Raw genomic sequence first — 16572 nt, 5'->3', positions numbered from 1 at the left:
TACAAAGCAATGTTGCAATGCACTTTAAGTGAAGTTAAATGTGGTTCTTCACTTACCATGGGCTTGGCTATCTCTTTAATTTTTTCCATTTCTGCATCAGACAGCATCTCATGGTAACGGACAATGTGTGGACTGTCCCACTCGTCCTCCTCTTTGATTGGGGCGATAATTAAGCGTGGGTGGTTGTTATTATTATGATATCGGCAGAAGAGTCTGCTTTGTCTTCGAGTAGTCTGCAGGAAAAGTGAAAAACTAATGAATGAAGTCCCTGGGTGGGATTTTACTGGCACGCCCGCCCGAAGTTCGTACGATTCCGCTCGAGGCCAACGGAGAATGCCGTTCTCCGAGCCTCACCCACCCCCGGAATTGGGGCGGTCATGCCGGTAAAATTCCGGCCCCTGTGTGGCTCTGACATGCTTTCCCTTCTCAAATGATATGTTTTAAGCATTTTGTGCTGATAGCCCTGGTTATTCTGCATTCACCTCTTGTCGATGGCAACAGTTCTATGCTGGAAAATTCAATAGCACGAGGCGAGTTCATCGGATAGAATCATGGAATGATATAGCACAGAAGGAAGCCATTCATCCCATCACACTGTGCCAGCTCATCAAATTGAAATAGTCTGTCAAAGGGAATAAAATCTAGTCCTTGTATATACATCTCCATCAAATCATCTCAAGGCTTACCTATCTCAAAAGTGAACAGCACGAGCCTTTTAAGCCTATTTTGGTAACTACAGCGATTTACTAAAGTGGCATAATTTCATGGCCCTTTCTAAACCCTTTCCATAACCTTCACATCACCACCAAGAGACCCAAAGCTGGGCACAATATTCCAAATTTGGTCCACCCTCGGTCTTGTGCAGGAACAAACAGATTACACATTGCTTCACATTGAATAGCTATTTTAATATACTAATAGCCTAGTTATTTTGGCTATGGCTTCTCAGCATAGTAAGAAGTCTCACAACACCAGGTTAAAGTCCAACAGGTTTATTTGGCAGCACAAGCTTTCGGAGTCTCAAGCTCCTTCAACAGGTGAGTGAGGACTTGTGTTCACAAACAGGGCATAGAACGACACAAACTCAATTTACAAGATAATGGTTGGAATGCGAGTCTTTACAGGTAAGGTACAGACAATGTGAGTGCAGAGAGGGCCAAGCACAGGTTAAAGAGGTATGTAGTGTCTCCAGCCAGGACAGTTAGTGAGATTTAGGTCATGAGCCGTTAGGAGCTATAATACCATGAAACATTCCATTTCAACTGATTCCCCGTTCACAATGTAAGCACGTTTGGTCTTGGTCATTCCCAAAAGTGTAACACAGCATTTATCAAGGATAAGCACTATTTGCCAGAGTTAGGCCTGTTCTGCACAACATCAAAATCTGTTCTCTTCCACAGTCCTGGGAGTTGCACATACTTTCGTAGTGTTCATGAACAACATTGTTCCAACATATTTAGGTCATTTATCAAGCTAGTACAAAGTGAAGATGTTAGCACCTATCCTTGTGGAACACCATTGGTAACTAGCTTTCAAACAGATCTACAGCCATCAGTACTAGCATTCTGCCTTGGGAAATGCTGCCAATTCTTAATCTACTGGGGCAACTTCACACCAAACTTACAAGGTTCCACTGTGTAGAGAAACAGATTTCACGGCAGCTTATCAAAGGCTTTCTAAAATTCCACGTAGACAGTGTCTTTTGGGATAGCCTCATCCTCCAACCTAGTAACTTTATCAAGACATTCTAGCAAATTAGTAAGACATGGCTTTTGGTTCAGAATCTTTACCTAAATGATGATAACATGCACCTTCCTTATAACTGGCATCAGACTATTAGGCATATAGTTCCCTTGATCAGACTTGTTACCCTTTTTGAAAGTCAGAATTAAATGAGCATCTCCATCATGCAAAGAAATCAGACTAGACTGAATTCATCAACACCATTTTAAACATTTCCCCTCTGTACACTCTTACAGTTTTGACTTCTTCCTTTTGTGCTTTTACCATTTTAATTCCTTCTCCTCTACACAGAGCTTCATATGAATCCCGCTCAGATATGTAGTTATCTGGCCGCATGTCGACCTCCTTCTTTGACTGAGATTGATAGAATTCTTCATCCATTCTTTGATCACTTTGACCCTCTTCATGCAGTAATTTCTTAAAGTAATGGAGGTTACTCTTTGCCCTTAAATGTGTTGGATCTAAACATGGAAGAAAGAAGTAAGGTACAATTAAGTTCGAATGGAGAGATTTTTTTAAAATGGCATAGTTCAAGAAGTATCTCAAAATACCCCACTGGAGTACTGTGTGCAGCTTTAGTCACCTACAGTCATTATTCAAACAGTGGCATTGAGAGGTTAGAAACATGAACAGTAAACAAGTATAAAAACAAAGGTTCCTCAATGCTGCTTGATTGGCACTGAGTGTTGCTTTGAGTGCACAGACTGCCAAGCTGGGAGTTTGGTGAAGAGGGGAATTATAAATTAATTAATGAAAATAAATTTATTAACACAGACAGTTGGCAGGACAGGTCGTGTGTCACAGCTGCAGCATCTGGGAGTTCCTGGATGCCGCTGCAATCCATGGCAACCGCATGTGCAGTAAGTGTCATTCACAACTCCTGATACTGAAGCAGTCCATACCTGTGAACAGCAAGGCCTGGACAGCATCCAGGCTTGGGTTGATAAGCCGCAAATAACATAAGCTGCACAGAATCGGCAGTTAATAACCATCTCCAAGAAGAGTCTAACTACTCCACTGTAACATTCCACTATAGGTGCCAATGTTCTTCAGGACTGTGCTGGAGTTGGTAGGACCATTTTTGTTCTTTAGGCAGCCATGTTTAGATGAGCAGTTTTAACTTTTGGGTGCTCTACACTTCTTAGGTTAATGTTTCACAGAGGCTCTGTTTTCCTGAACAGCACATGTTCAGTTCCAGCTGCATTTAGGACAGCCCAATTTCAAGCAGGGGGTAGTTAGGCTTCTTATCTGCATATGCATAGGGCCTAATGTCTGCTTCAGCCATGGTCTGTGGACACCTTAAACTTCAGCCTTTACCAACTCAGTGGGCCTCTGCTTTGCAAAGAGTGTCCATGCACACTGTCTGCCACAAGCTTCCTCCCACTTTTGCGCCGTAAATCTCTGTCCTTGTTCGTGGCTGGGATTCTTTGGTGCTGCTGAAACTAAATGGGATTTTGGCTAGAACGCCAAGTTCTCTGGTCTTACGTGCAATGCGGCAAATAATGTTGGAGAATCCCGCTTTTGATTCGTAAAATAATATGGCGACAATGAATTTCTAGCCCATCATGTTTAAAATAATGAAGTAAATGTCAGAAGTGTGGGCCTTACAGAGGAAATGGGAGTTTTGGCAGGCATAAATTTCTCAGAATTCTCAGCATGGTTCCATCTTAACAACCCAGGTGGCCTAAATAAATGGCACAAAAAATGCTTTAAACAGCTGAGTAAGAAAATACCAAAACACTTAAGCAATCATTAAAAGGAGAAGAAGAAGAAAGGCAGCAGTATGATGAAAGGAACGTTAATGCTTACGCCCCTTAAAAATGCTGGATATTTTCCCCCTTCACAGCTGCTGGTCGACAATTAAAAAATACTCTCTCAGGAGAGCACAGTGAGTTTAACTGGAACCTTTCTTAGCTGAGACTGGGAGATGTAAACATTCTGGACTATTTCCAAATTGGACATGCTTGCTTCGCAGATGTTCACTATCAAAACGTTATACAAACATAATTTCAGCAACATGTTACATTAATTAAGGGAACTTGGACAGATGTACAGCCTCTATGATTTAATAATGAAGGATAAAAGAATCCACATTATCTTGGCTTAAATTAAGTATTTCTTACAAGCCTGTATCAGAGAATTTCTATAGAAAACTATGTTAAATGCCACAAGCAGTACAAAAGAAGGCAGGGGATTTATTAAGCAGTGGTATCATAAATTCCATAGAAACATAGAAAATAGGAACCGGCACTGGCCATTCAGCCATGCCATTCATTATGGTTATGGCTGATCATCCAACTCTCAAAAGACAGATATGAATAAACAAGTTCCTTGTTTACTTCATCCTTTCAGAATACCGACCATCATCTAGCCTGAACTCGATTTCTGGCAAAGTTCAATCCCTGTTTCAAGAAATTCCTCGTTTAGCCCGAAACATGCCCTTTACAAAAAAAAATCTATTCTCTCAGGGTTATAGTCTAGTGTCTTGGCAAATTTGATCATGTTATTTCAGGTTTATATAGTCAATTATAGTGTGCAGCTGTTTGGCATCTGCATTAGGAGTTTCATTTGCCTATAAATAAGAACGTTGAAAATTCTACAAGCAGGAGAAGGCTGTAGTTAACCCCTTTTTAGCTTGTCACACTTGGTATTTGATCTCGTGTCTGTAGTATAAAATCTTGAGACAAGTCAATATTTGACATATCTGCTTAAAGCCCTCCTTAAAAGAAAACTTAAGCAGCATTGCTTTCAGCTCTTCGAGCATGCTCCATATTCAATTAGATCATGACTAATCTGTACCTCAACTCTATCTATCTGCAATAGCTCCATATCCTTTACGGGGGGGCGGGGGCGGATAACTCAAACCATCAAGTCCCGGTAGCATCCTAGTAAATCTTTTCTGCACTCTTTCTCGTTTAATAATATCATCCATATGTTTATCTAATAACCATTTGAATGCTCTTAATGTTGACAAGTCCACTACTGCTGCAGGCAGGGCATTCCACGCCCTTACTACTCTTTGAGTAAAGAACCTACCTCTAACATCTGTCCTACATCTCTCACCCCTCAATTTAAAGCTAGGTCCCCTTGTGCTAGCCATCACCATCCGAGGAAAAAGGCTCTCACTATCCACCCTATCTAATCCTCTGATCATCTTGTATGCCTCTATTAAGTCACCTCTTAACCTTCTTCTCTCTAACGAAAACAACCTCAAGCCCCTCAGCCTTTCCTCATACAATCTTCCCACCATACCAGGCAACATCCTGGTAAATCTCCTCTGCACCCTTTCCAACGCTTCCACATCTTGCCTATAATGCAGCGACCAGAACTGTACGCAACACTCCAAGTGCAGCTGCACCAGAGTTTTGTACAGTTGCAGCATGACCTCCTGGCTCCGAAACTCAATCCCTCTACCAATAAAAGCTAACACACCGTACGCCTTCTTAACAACCCTATCAACCTGGGTGCCAACTTTCAGGGATCTATGTACATGGACACCCAGATCCCTCTGTTCATCCACACTACCAAGTATCTTACCATTAGCCCAGTACTCTGTATTCCTGTTACTCCTTCCAAAGTGAATCACCTCACACTTTTCTGCATTAAACTCCATATGCCACCTCTCAGCCCAGCTCTGCAGCTTATCTATGTCCCTCTGTAACCTGCCACTTCCCTCCGCACTGTCTACAATTCCACCAGCTTTAGTGTCATCCGCAAATTTACTAATCCATCCTTCTACGCCCTCATCTAGGTCATTAATAAAAATGACAAACTGCAGTGGCCCCAAAACAGATCCTTGTGGTACACCACTAGTAACTGGACTCCAGGATGAATATTTCCCATCGACCACCACCCTCTGTTTTCTTACAGCTAGCCAATTCCTGATCCAAACCACTAAATCACCCTCAATCCCATGTGTCCATATTTTCTGCAAAAGCTTACCATGGGAAACCTTATCAAACGCTATCTCAGAGGAAATAATTTCTCTGGAAGGAATTTTTTGGCTAAGTGTCAATTCAGGCAAGAAAAGCAAGGTGGGGCCCATTGGTTGCACTGCTGACTTTCCCTGCCATATTTTTTGTTAGTCAAAAAAGTAAGTGGCATTCGCTACCACAGAAAGCAGTTGAGGCCAAAACATCGTATGTTTTCAAAGAGGAGTTAGATATAGCACTTGGGGCGAAGGGGATCAAAGGATATGGGGGATCTGGTTGATCAGCCAGATCATAATGAATGGTGCAGCAGGCTCGAAAGGCTGAATGGCCTCTTTCTGTTCCTATTTTCTATGTTTCTATCCCGACTTTTAAAGTGTGGATTCACATTATGTCATTGGCAAGGACGGGAACAATCAGGTGGTGAAATCCCATTGACGTAAAAGCCCGCTGAAAGCCTGCTGCTGGACAATTAAGTGCCTGAACAAATGAATTTGGAGCAGGAGTAGGCCACTCGGCCCCTCGAGCATGCTCTGCCATTCAATAAGATCATGGTTGATCTGATTGTAATCCCAGCTCCACATTCCAAAGGCACTTACTGGGCAGGCCTTCCTCAAAAGGAGACCATAGTGGGCTCTCACTGGCAAAGCAAGACCCCCGTTGCACAAATTAAATTCTGTACTAAATTATGTTTATTCATCAAATTTTGGAAAAAGGACATGATTTGCAAAATAGTGTGGTTGAAACACAACCTCGGTGAATTGGAGAGAATCCGCTGGGTTCATGTCACTTTAATAAGGTTAGTCCCCACAATCTCCAACATCTCCACACTCCCACCACTGGCTGCTTGTCATCTCCTTTCTGGCATAGTTAGCCAATTGGAAAGCAAACACATTGGTGAGGATTGAGTTCTCATGACAGGTACATCATCATCCCCTTCTCCCACCTCCCCCCCGCCACCCCCCACCCAATCGCTCCCCACCCACTTCCTTCCTCCACCCACCCCATTTCACCTCCCCCCACTGGCTGGAGCATTAGTGGGAACTCTGCATCTTTTTCATGAAGGATGCCTGATGCTATTTAAGAAACAATCAGGTACTTAACTGGCCAGCGTCAAGCTTTCCACGCAAACAAGCCCCCAGTGGGGCCTAAATCCTGCCAAGAGCTGCTGGGCAATCTGAGTCTGTCAGCACTCCATTGCTGACAGTGTCACAGGGAGTGGAGGCTGCGGTTGGTCATGCTCCCAGGCCTACCTAGAGGATCGTCACCAGATCCAGGAAACGGGGGAGTGGGGTGGGATGGGGGTTTTGGGGAAGTGAAGTGGTGGCTTTCAGCATTTCCTGAGTGCCACTTTAGTGGTAGTTATTGTCAGTGCAGACGCGATGGGCGGAAGGGCCTTTTCTGCACTGGACGACTCTAACTCTATAAAAGCAAAATCTCAGCAAGTGACTTTTGGGAAACCTCGTTCATTCCAGCATTTATTTATTCTCTGGAATATCTTTTAAATACGATTGGAAACATGAAACAAGCTCAATGTCCAAGAAAAACAAACCATTTTGATGTTTCAAAGCAGAACTGTAAACTCAAGTCACTGAGGAATTAATGGCAGGCTGCATGAACGTACGAGTACAGGTCAAAGTATTCCTATTGGTTAAACAATCACAGTGTGAGTGAAGAGTAAGCTGCCAAATTCAAACTCTCTGATACACTATTTTAGTCACAAATCTAAATTTAAATTCTTTGCAGTAATATTGCAGAAAATAGCAATTTCAGCATTTGAAAGACAAAGGACATGGTCATCACTGGCAAGGCCAGCATTTTTTTGCCCATCCCTCATTGCCCTGGGGCGGTGGTGATGAGCTACCTTCTTGAATGACTGTTCACTGTTTGACAGAACCGAGTGACTAGTGAGGTTAATCCAGAGCTGAGAGTCAAGACTGTTGGTGCAGGACTGGAGGCAAATATATGGCGGACTGGGTATACATGGCAGGTTTCGTTCCCTGAAAACCATTAATGACACATGTTGGTTTTTGACATTAATTCAACAGCTTCATGGTCACTTTTACCGACACCAGCTATTTATTTACAATAAAAACCCAAAACGGTGGAAGTACTCTGCAAGTCAGGCAGCATTTGTGGAGAGAGAAACAGCAGTTAATGGGCCCGATTTTACCATCAAGTTGCGTCCATTTTTGGGTGCAAAAACTTGGTGAAGTCGGGCATGAGGTAAGTAGCGCGATTCGCGCCCGCCTCCACGCCAGTTCCTCCTTTACCAAGGCCTGAAAATGGCCGCGATCGGGACAAAAGTCATGACGGCCATTTAAATGCATTTGCATGCATTTCAATAGACTTAATGGGCTGCACAGTCAACGTTACCGGCACTTTCCCCTTTACCACCGCGTTCGCCCATCCGGAATCAGCGTGAAACAGACATGCTCCATAAAAGTCCGATTCGGGCGCTCCATCACTGAGGATTAGTGAGGAGGTAGTGTCTAACGTCCGATGGCTCTGTGCTGCTTATGGGGGTCCTTTCATTGCGGCTATTTTGTTCCTCGGGTAGGGGGTGGGGGGAGCTCTGCGAGTGTGTGGGCGTTGGTGGGCTGTTGCTCAGCAGGGTGTCTGATGTCTGATTTGCAGCATGGACCTGGGTCTCAGCACTGACCTCGGGTCTTGTAGATGCTGCTGGGTCCTAGTGCACACAACACTCTTCCAGCTGAAGGATGTGCACAAAGTCCTTGCAAATTGCACTGCTGCAGCCTCTGAACTTTTCTGGGGAGCACGTAGGTGGGGGAAGGGGGATCCATAGAATCATAGAAAATTACAGCTCAGAAACAAGCCTTTTGGCCCTTCTTGTCTGTGCCGAACCATTTTTTGCCTCGTCCCACTGACCTGCACTTGGACCATATCCCTCCACACCCCACTCATCCATGAACCCGTCCAAGTTTTTCTTAAATGTTAAAAGTGACCCCGCATTTACCACTTTATCCGGCAGCTCATTCCACACTCCCACCACTCTCTGCGTGAAGAAGCCCCCCCTAATATTCCCTTTAAACCTTTCTCCTTTCACCCTTAACCCATGCCCTCTGGTTTTTTTCTCCCCTAGCCTCAGCGGAAAAAGCCTGCTTGCATTCACTCTATCTATGCCTATCAAAATCTTATACACCTCTATCAAATCTCCCCTCAATCTTCTACGCTCCAGGGAATAAAGTCCCAACCTATTCAATCTCTCTCTGTAACTCAGATTCTCAAGTCCTGGCAACATCCTTGTGAACCTTCTCTGCATTCTTTCAACCTTATTTACATCCTTCCTGTAACTAGGTGACCAAAACTGTACACAATACTCCAAATTCGGCCTCACCAATGCCTTATATAACCTTACCATAACACTCCAACTTTTATACTTGATACTCCGATTTATAAAGGCCAATGTACCAAAGGCACTCTTTACGACCCTATCCACCTGTGACGTCACTTTTAGGGAATTCTGTACCTGTATTCCCAGATCCCTCTGTTCAACTGCACTCTTCAGAGTCCTACCATTTACCCTGTACGTTTGCTTTGGTTTGTCCTTCCAAAGTGCAATATCTCACACTTGTCTGCGTTAAATTCCATTTGCCATTTTTCAGCCCATTTTTCTAGTTGGTCCAAATCCCTCTGCAAGCTTTGAAAACCTTCCTCACTGTCCACTACACCTCCAATCTTTGTATCATCAGCAAACCTGCTGATCCAATTTACCACATTATCATCCAGATCATTGATATAGATGACAAACAACAATGGACCCAACACCGATCCCTGCGGCACACCACTAGTCACAGGCCTCCACTCAGAGAAGCAATCCTCCACAACCACTCTCTGGCTTCTTCCATTGAACCAGTGTCTAATCCAATTTACTACCTCCCCATGTATACCTAGCGACTGAACCTTCCTAACTAACCTCCCATGAGGGACCTTGTCAAAGGCCTTGCTGAAATCCAGGTAGACAACATCCACTGCCTTCCCTTCATCCACTTTCCTGGTAACCTCCTCGAAAAACTCTAATAGATTGGTCAAACATGACCTACCACGCACAAAGCCATGTTGACTCTCCCTAATAAGTCCCTGTCTATCCAAATATTTGTAGATCCTATCCCTTATCACACCTTCCAGTAACTTGCCCACCACCGACGTCAAACTTACTGGCCGATAATTTCCCGGATTTCTTTTGGAACCTTTTTTAAACAACGGAACAACATGAGCCACCCTCCAATCATTCGGCACCTCCCCCGTGAATACTGATATTTTAAATATGTCTGCCAAGGCCCCTGCAAGTTCAACACTAGCTTCCCTCAAGGTCCGTGGGAATACCCTGTCCGGTCCTGGGGATTTATCCACTCTGATTTGCCTCAAGACAGCGAGCACCTCCTCCCCTTTAATCTGTAAAGCTTCCATGGCCTCACTACCAGTTTGCCCTATTTCCGTAGACTCCATGCCCGTTTCCTCAGTAAATACGGATGCAAAAAAACCATTTAGTATCTCCCCCATCTCTTTTGGTTCCATACACAGTCTACCACTCTGGTCTTCAAGAGGACCAATTTTATCCCTCACTATCCTTTTGCTCCTAACATACCTATAGAAGCTCTTTGGATTTTCCTTCACTCTGTCTGCCAAAGCAACCTCATGTCTTCTTTTAGCCCTCCTGATTTCCCTCTTAAGTAGCTTCTTGCACTTTTTATACTCCTCGAGAATCTGATCTGTTCCTTGCTGCCTGTACATTTCATACAACTCTCTCTTCCTCTTAATCAGTGTTACAATCTCCCTCGAGAACCAAGGTTCCTGATTCCGATTTACTTTGCCTTTAATCCTGACAGGAACATACAAACTCTGCACTCTCAAAATGTTTCCTTTGAAAGCCTCCCACTTTCCATTTACATCCTTACCAGAGAACAGCCTGTGCCAATCCACACTTCCCAGATCCCTTCTCATTTAATCAAATTTGGCCTTTTTCCAGTTCAGAACTTCAACCCGAGGACCAGATCTATCCTGATCCACGATCAGGTTGAAACTAATGGCATTATGATCACTGGATCCAAAGTGTTCCCTCACACTCACATCCATCACCTGCCCTAACTCATTTCCCAATAGGAGATCCAATATCGCATCCTCTCTAGTTGGCACCTCTATATACTGATGTAGAAAATTCTCCTGGACACATTTTACAAACTCTACCCCATCTAAACCTTTAACAGTATGCGAGTCCCAATCTATATGTGGAAAATTAAAATCCCCTACTATCACAACTTTGTGTTTCTTGCAGTTGTCAGCTATCGCTCCGCTGATTTGCTCCTCCAATTCTCGCTGACCAATGGGTGGTCTATAATACAACCCCATTAATGTGGTCATACCTTTCTTGTTTCTCAGCTCCACCCATAGGGCCTCTGTAGACAAGCTCCCTAATCTATCCTGCCTGAGTACCGCTGTAACATTTTCCCTGACCAACAATGCCACCCCCCCACCTTTTATCCCTCTGCCTCTATCCCGCCTGAAACATTGGAACCCTGGAACATTGAGCTGCCAGTCCTGCCCCTCCTGTAGCCAAGTTTCACTAATGGCTATAATGTCATATTCCCACGTGTCTATCCACGCCTTCAGCTCATCTGCCTTCCCCAAAATACTCCTGGCATTGAAATAGACACACCTCAAAAGATTATTTCCACCACACTCTACCCTTCCATTTGTAATTTTGCTTGAACTAACCTGTCTTTTTACCCCTGTTCCACTATTTGCTCTGGCACTCTGGTTCCCATCCCCCTGCAAATCTAGTTTAAACCGCTGCCACTCTGCCTGAGATCGTTGGGGGGGAAGGGGTGGGGGTCTGCTGCCACATTGCCTGAGATCGGTGGGGGAGGGGTAAGGGGTGGGGTATGTAGCCACTCTGCCTGAGGTCAGTTGGGGAAGGGGGGTCTGCTGCCATTTTGACTGAGATCGGTGGGGGGGGAGGGGGGTCCGCTGCCACTCTGCCTGAGATTGGTGGCGGGGGGGGGCAGAAAGGCGGGGTCCGCTGCCATTCTGCCTGAGATTGATGGGGGGAGGGAAGGGGGGATCCACTGCCACTCTGCCTGAGATCGGTGGCGGGGGGAAAAAGAGGAGTCCGCTGCCATTCTGCCTGAGATCGGTGGGGGGAGGGAAGGGGGGGTCCACTGCCACTCTGCCTGAGATCGGTGCGGGGGGGGGGGGGGTCGTGTGCCATTCTGCCTAAGATTGGGGGGGAAGAAGGGGGGTCCATGGCCATTCTGCCTGCGATCGGTCGGGGGGGAGGGGGCCGCGGTTGGTCTGGATGGCTGCGGGGTGGGGGGATGAGGGGGTCAGTAATGTTGGAGGGGTGGGGCAATGTCTGTGGGGGCCAGGGGAAGGCATTATTTGGCCCAGGAGGGGTGTGGCAGGGGAGCACCATTCTCGCCTTTTTTTTGCCATGCGCAGTTGAAGGTTGCCGATTGGAGCTGCAGGTTTTGGGCGCGCTAAGCCCCACCCACAGGCTTTTGCAGTACGATTCGGAATCGCTGGTATTTTTTGCAGGCAGAGTGCCTATGGGGGCCTGAGAACAGGCCTAAAAGTTGGATCTGAAACACCCCCAGTTTCAAGTCTGCCCAGCAATTAGAATCAAAATGACAAAATAAGGCCCAATGTTTCAGGTTGTTGACCTTTCAAAAATAATTAGATTTGTAACAGACTTTGAGCAAGAGAATGTAAAAACAGGTTGGGCCTCTACCCATTGGAGTTTAGAAGAATGAGATGGAAGCTTATTGAAAAATATATGATCCTGAGGGGAATTGACAGGGTGGTTCCAGGAGGATGTTTTTTTCCTGTAGGAGATACACAGAATTGGAGAAATAGGTGAACTGTTTTTTGCTTGAGAGGTTCATTGGTTTTTAGAATTTTCTTCCGAGTGAAGGCTGGGTCATTGAATTTATTCAAGGTTGAGTTCGATAGATTGACAAGGGAGTCAAGAGTTATGGGAGAGAAGACAGGAAAGTTGAGTTGAGACCACAACTAGATTCATCATGATCTTATACAATAGCAGAGCAAGCATGAAGGGCCACATGGCCTACTCCTGCTCCTAAACCCGATGTTTCTATGAAAAAAAACAAAAGGGAAGATCCGTGACAGGATGCAGGGAGGAATGATTTTCTTCCCAGATTTTATTTTGATTTTCAAACTGCCATAGTGGGATTTGAACTCGTGTTCTCAGTCTGGGTTTCAGGGTCAATAGTCCAGTAACAGAACCACAATGCTGCCATGCCCTTCTATTATCTAAGTAAACCTGTATTCTTACCAACAGCAATTAGGCGCTTTGTCAGTTCAATAGCACGCTGCATGTCGCCCATTTGGTACACAGAGTAGCTGAGGTAGTCCAGTGCTTCGGCCTGTGTTACAACACTAGACTCCCCTTCTCCAAGCTGCCTGAGGGTTTGCTGCATCCAGAGTACGGTGTGGTAGTAATCACCATCATTGTATGCTATCTTCCCCAACTCAAAACAATCCTCAACAGTGAGAGAGACAACGTGCTGTGCACCTGCAAGAGAAAGTTGGCAACTGTACAAACTACCAACAACAACTTGCATTTATGCAGTGCCTTTAAAGTAGTGCAACATCCCAAGGTGTATCACAGGATTTTTACCAAAGATTTGACACTGAACACAGTAAGGAAATATTAAGTTAGGCAAGTAAAAGCTTGTGCAAAGAGATAGATTTTAAAGAACACCGTAAAAGAGGTAGTGAAGGTTAGGTAGGGAATTTCAGACTATAGGGCCTAGGTAGTTGAAGGCATGGCCAGTAATTGTGGAATGATTAAAATCAGGGATGTGCAAGAAGCTAGCATTTAAGCCCCGCTCTGGTCATTGCACCCCACCGATTCTCCCTCCGCAGTCGCCGCCCCGATTTGAAACCCCCCTCACCCCAGCCGATTGCTGCCCTTCCTGGGCGCGAAGCTGATTTCACCAGCAGAACGGGGTCAGCAACATTGCGAGAGGTAAGAAACCAGGCACGAGCCCAATGTTTTGCCTCTCGCCCAACCTTACTGGCTCGCCACACCGAGGAGCGGTAAGATTGTCCGCCATTGCTTTTATTTTCTGCATTAACCTATGATGTGGCACCGTATCAAATGCCTCCTGGAAATTTAAGGGACATCCACCGGTTCTCCTTTACCCACAGCATATGTTACTTCTTCAAAAAACTCCAATAAATTGGTTGAACATGATTTCTCTTTCACAAAACCATGTTGACTCCGCCTGATGACCTTGAATTTATCTAAGAGCCCTGATATAACAGCTTTAATAATTGTTTCTATCATATTCCCTATGACAGATGTTAAGTTAACAGGCCTGAGGTTTCCTGCTTTCTGTCTCCCTCCCTTTTGAATATAAGAGTTACATTTGCTACTTTCCAATCTAATGGAATCTTCCACAATTCTAAAGAATTTTGGAAAATTAAAACAAATGCATCAACTAAATTACTAACTACTTCTTTTAAGACCTTAGGATGAAGTCTATCAGGATACTGGGATTTGTCGCAACAATTTGCTCAGGATTACTTCCCCAGTAATTATAATTTTCCTGAGTTCCTCCCTTCCACTTCCTTGCTTCTCTGTAGTGAAGACTGATGCAAAACATCAGTTCAATTCATCTGCCACCTTCTTGTTTTCCATTATCAATCTTCCAGACTCATTTTCAGTAAGACCAACACTCACTTTGTAAACTCTTTTAAAAATATTTATCGAAACACTTGCTATCTGTTTTTATGTTTCTGGTTAGCTTTCTCTTGTACTTTATTTATCCCTCTTTTTGTCATTCTTTGCTGTTGTTTTTATATTCTGTCCAATTTTCTGACCTGCCACCCATTTTTACACAATTATATGGTTTTTTAAAAACTTTATACTATCTTTAACTTTTTTGGTTAACCACAGACGATGGGTACTCCACTTGGAATTTTTCTCATTGGAATTTATCTATTCCACGTGTTCTGAAATATCGCTGTATTTTTGTGACAAGCTCCCGTTATTTCTTCCTTTATACCCCAGGGGTCACTGTTAGGAGGCCTGTACATCACTCCCATTACTCAGTTATACCGGGCATTGGTGAGGGCACATCTGCAATACAGTATTGTTTTTTCACTTTTAATGAAAACATGTCTACACCACTTATATCAGCTGAGTTTACAACAGCATAAATACTGTATGATTGAGATTCATTTACTGCTTTTGGATCTTTTCTCTATTGCCTATCATTCAATAGACTAAGAAATATTTCACAGATATTGTTGATGTTTAGGGCATGTGGCAGGCTTAGTGGGTACCTTCAGGCACTCCTCTCAATGTCCTAATGAAGAAGCCGAAAGGTTGAAAGGGTCACACCCATGGCCATAATTGATCCTGTTGAAGGGGATTTCTCCCTCCACACTGATGGCCGTAACAGTTCTGGGCCTTTTTTTTTCTTTTAAGTTCTCTGCAGGGATCCAAGGGCACCTCTGTTTTGAGGCATTCTCACACTCCCTTTTCTCCCTGAGCAGTGTCCAGTTCTGGAGGCCAGTGCCACTATGGCCTCCCACATTGGTATTCCACCTTCCGTCCTTAATTGAACAGCAAAGAAGGACATGTTATTTTAATTAGCCATTTTCTGTCAGATTGCACTGGGGTGCTGGTGCCAGACACCAGTGGTGTCAGGGCTTGTAAAAGAAAATGAAAACATATTGTTTAATATTTTCTTTTGTTCCAGTGGGGAAGCTAAGGAAGTAAATCTGAGCACTGGCTTATCAAAAGGTGTGGCTTTTGCTACCAAATAAACCTGTTGGACTTTAACCTGGTGTTGTTAAACTTCTTACTGTGTTTATCAAACTCAACATTGAGTTCCTGATACTGGTGGGAAAATTCAGTCCTAAGTGGCTACTAAGAAGGCAGTACAAATTCTATTTTGTTTTTTTCCTTGCTTTAAAGAAGCCCATTATTTGCTGTAATTTTTCTCCCAGTTACCCAATACTGTTGCTAGGGAACGTGTCATTTTTTGGCTGTTACATGAATGCAGTGTGGTACCAAGCTACCCAAGGTGTATACTTCAGAAGAAGCTTCCTGACGCAAAGTTTAAATTCAAGTCAAGCAGCTGCAATGCAATAGCTGGATACAAGTCATGCTTTGCACATTTTATCAGCATTAACCCATATTGTGCTGTTCTATGTACCTGGCAGCTTGCCCTTGGATATACTTTCTGAATCCAGTCTGTAAGTGTCCTGCAAACGCAAGAGGGCCTTTGCTGCGCCACTCTCATCTTCATCTGTGGGGAAGTTCTCTCGTTGGATCGAGAGGTTAGCAATGAAAGCTACCGAGCAACAGAAAATTTAGAATTGTAAGTCAAATAGTTGAACAATACACTTCATGGATGTCTTATTTAACATAATGGTGCCAAATTGCTTGCAAAACCAGAAAAAGGAAAGCAGAGCTGTCCAACACTAACATAGAAAAGCTTGATGAATAGTGAAATTATACCTAGGTGCCCAAGATTCATCACAGTCTATGTTAAATTGACTAACAATTCATGAACTTATGAACTACAGTGGGAGTAGCTTTAATATTTATGAGCTACAGCGGGAGTAGCTTTAATACTATTATTCCAAGTTTCCCTGGATCAGAAAATAGAAGAAAGCAAGCAAAATTCAACCAAGCTTCCTGCTTCTCACCAACAAAAAAGGTATAAATCAATACTGGGTGAGATCAGCTGATTTTGGCAGCCTGGAATTCCTTAATGTCACAAAAGCTTGTTTCAGTCACAACTTTTAATACTGGCACAAGCTGACTAAAATGGGTCAGCTGAGTGGAATGGGCACAATGTGACATCAGCAAGAGTCTGTGTACATAAAATAGTGAGGAAAAGAA

The 16572-nt window shown here is 44.0% G+C and overlaps 1 protein-coding gene across 11 annotated transcripts in view; it reads right to left on the bottom strand.

Annotated features, from left to right (window-relative positions):
* The window catches only part of p4ha2 (procollagen-proline, 2-oxoglutarate 4-dioxygenase (proline 4-hydroxylase), alpha polypeptide 2), a 99949-nt gene that overhangs the window by 44681 nt on the left and 38696 nt on the right, over positions 1–16572 (bottom strand). For all 11 annotated transcript variants that reach the window (XM_078230680.1, XM_078230685.1, XM_078230684.1 and 8 more), the window contains 4 exons: positions 15881–16018; positions 12985–13224; positions 2008–2204; positions 57–233 (listed from right to left, as the gene is read on the bottom strand). In XM_078230680.1, the coding sequence (XP_078086806.1) occupies positions 57–233; positions 2008–2204; positions 12985–13224; positions 15881–16018 (752 nt within the window). The remainder of the gene's footprint in view (positions 1–56; positions 234–2007; positions 2205–12984; positions 13225–15880; positions 16019–16572) is intronic.

This window comes from Mustelus asterias, chromosome 16 (assembly GCF_964213995.1).
Source record: "Mustelus asterias chromosome 16, sMusAst1.hap1.1, whole genome shotgun sequence".
Lineage (NCBI taxonomy): Eukaryota > Metazoa > Chordata > Chondrichthyes > Carcharhiniformes > Triakidae > Mustelus > Mustelus asterias.
This window is presented reverse-complemented; position numbering and strand designations above follow the sequence as displayed.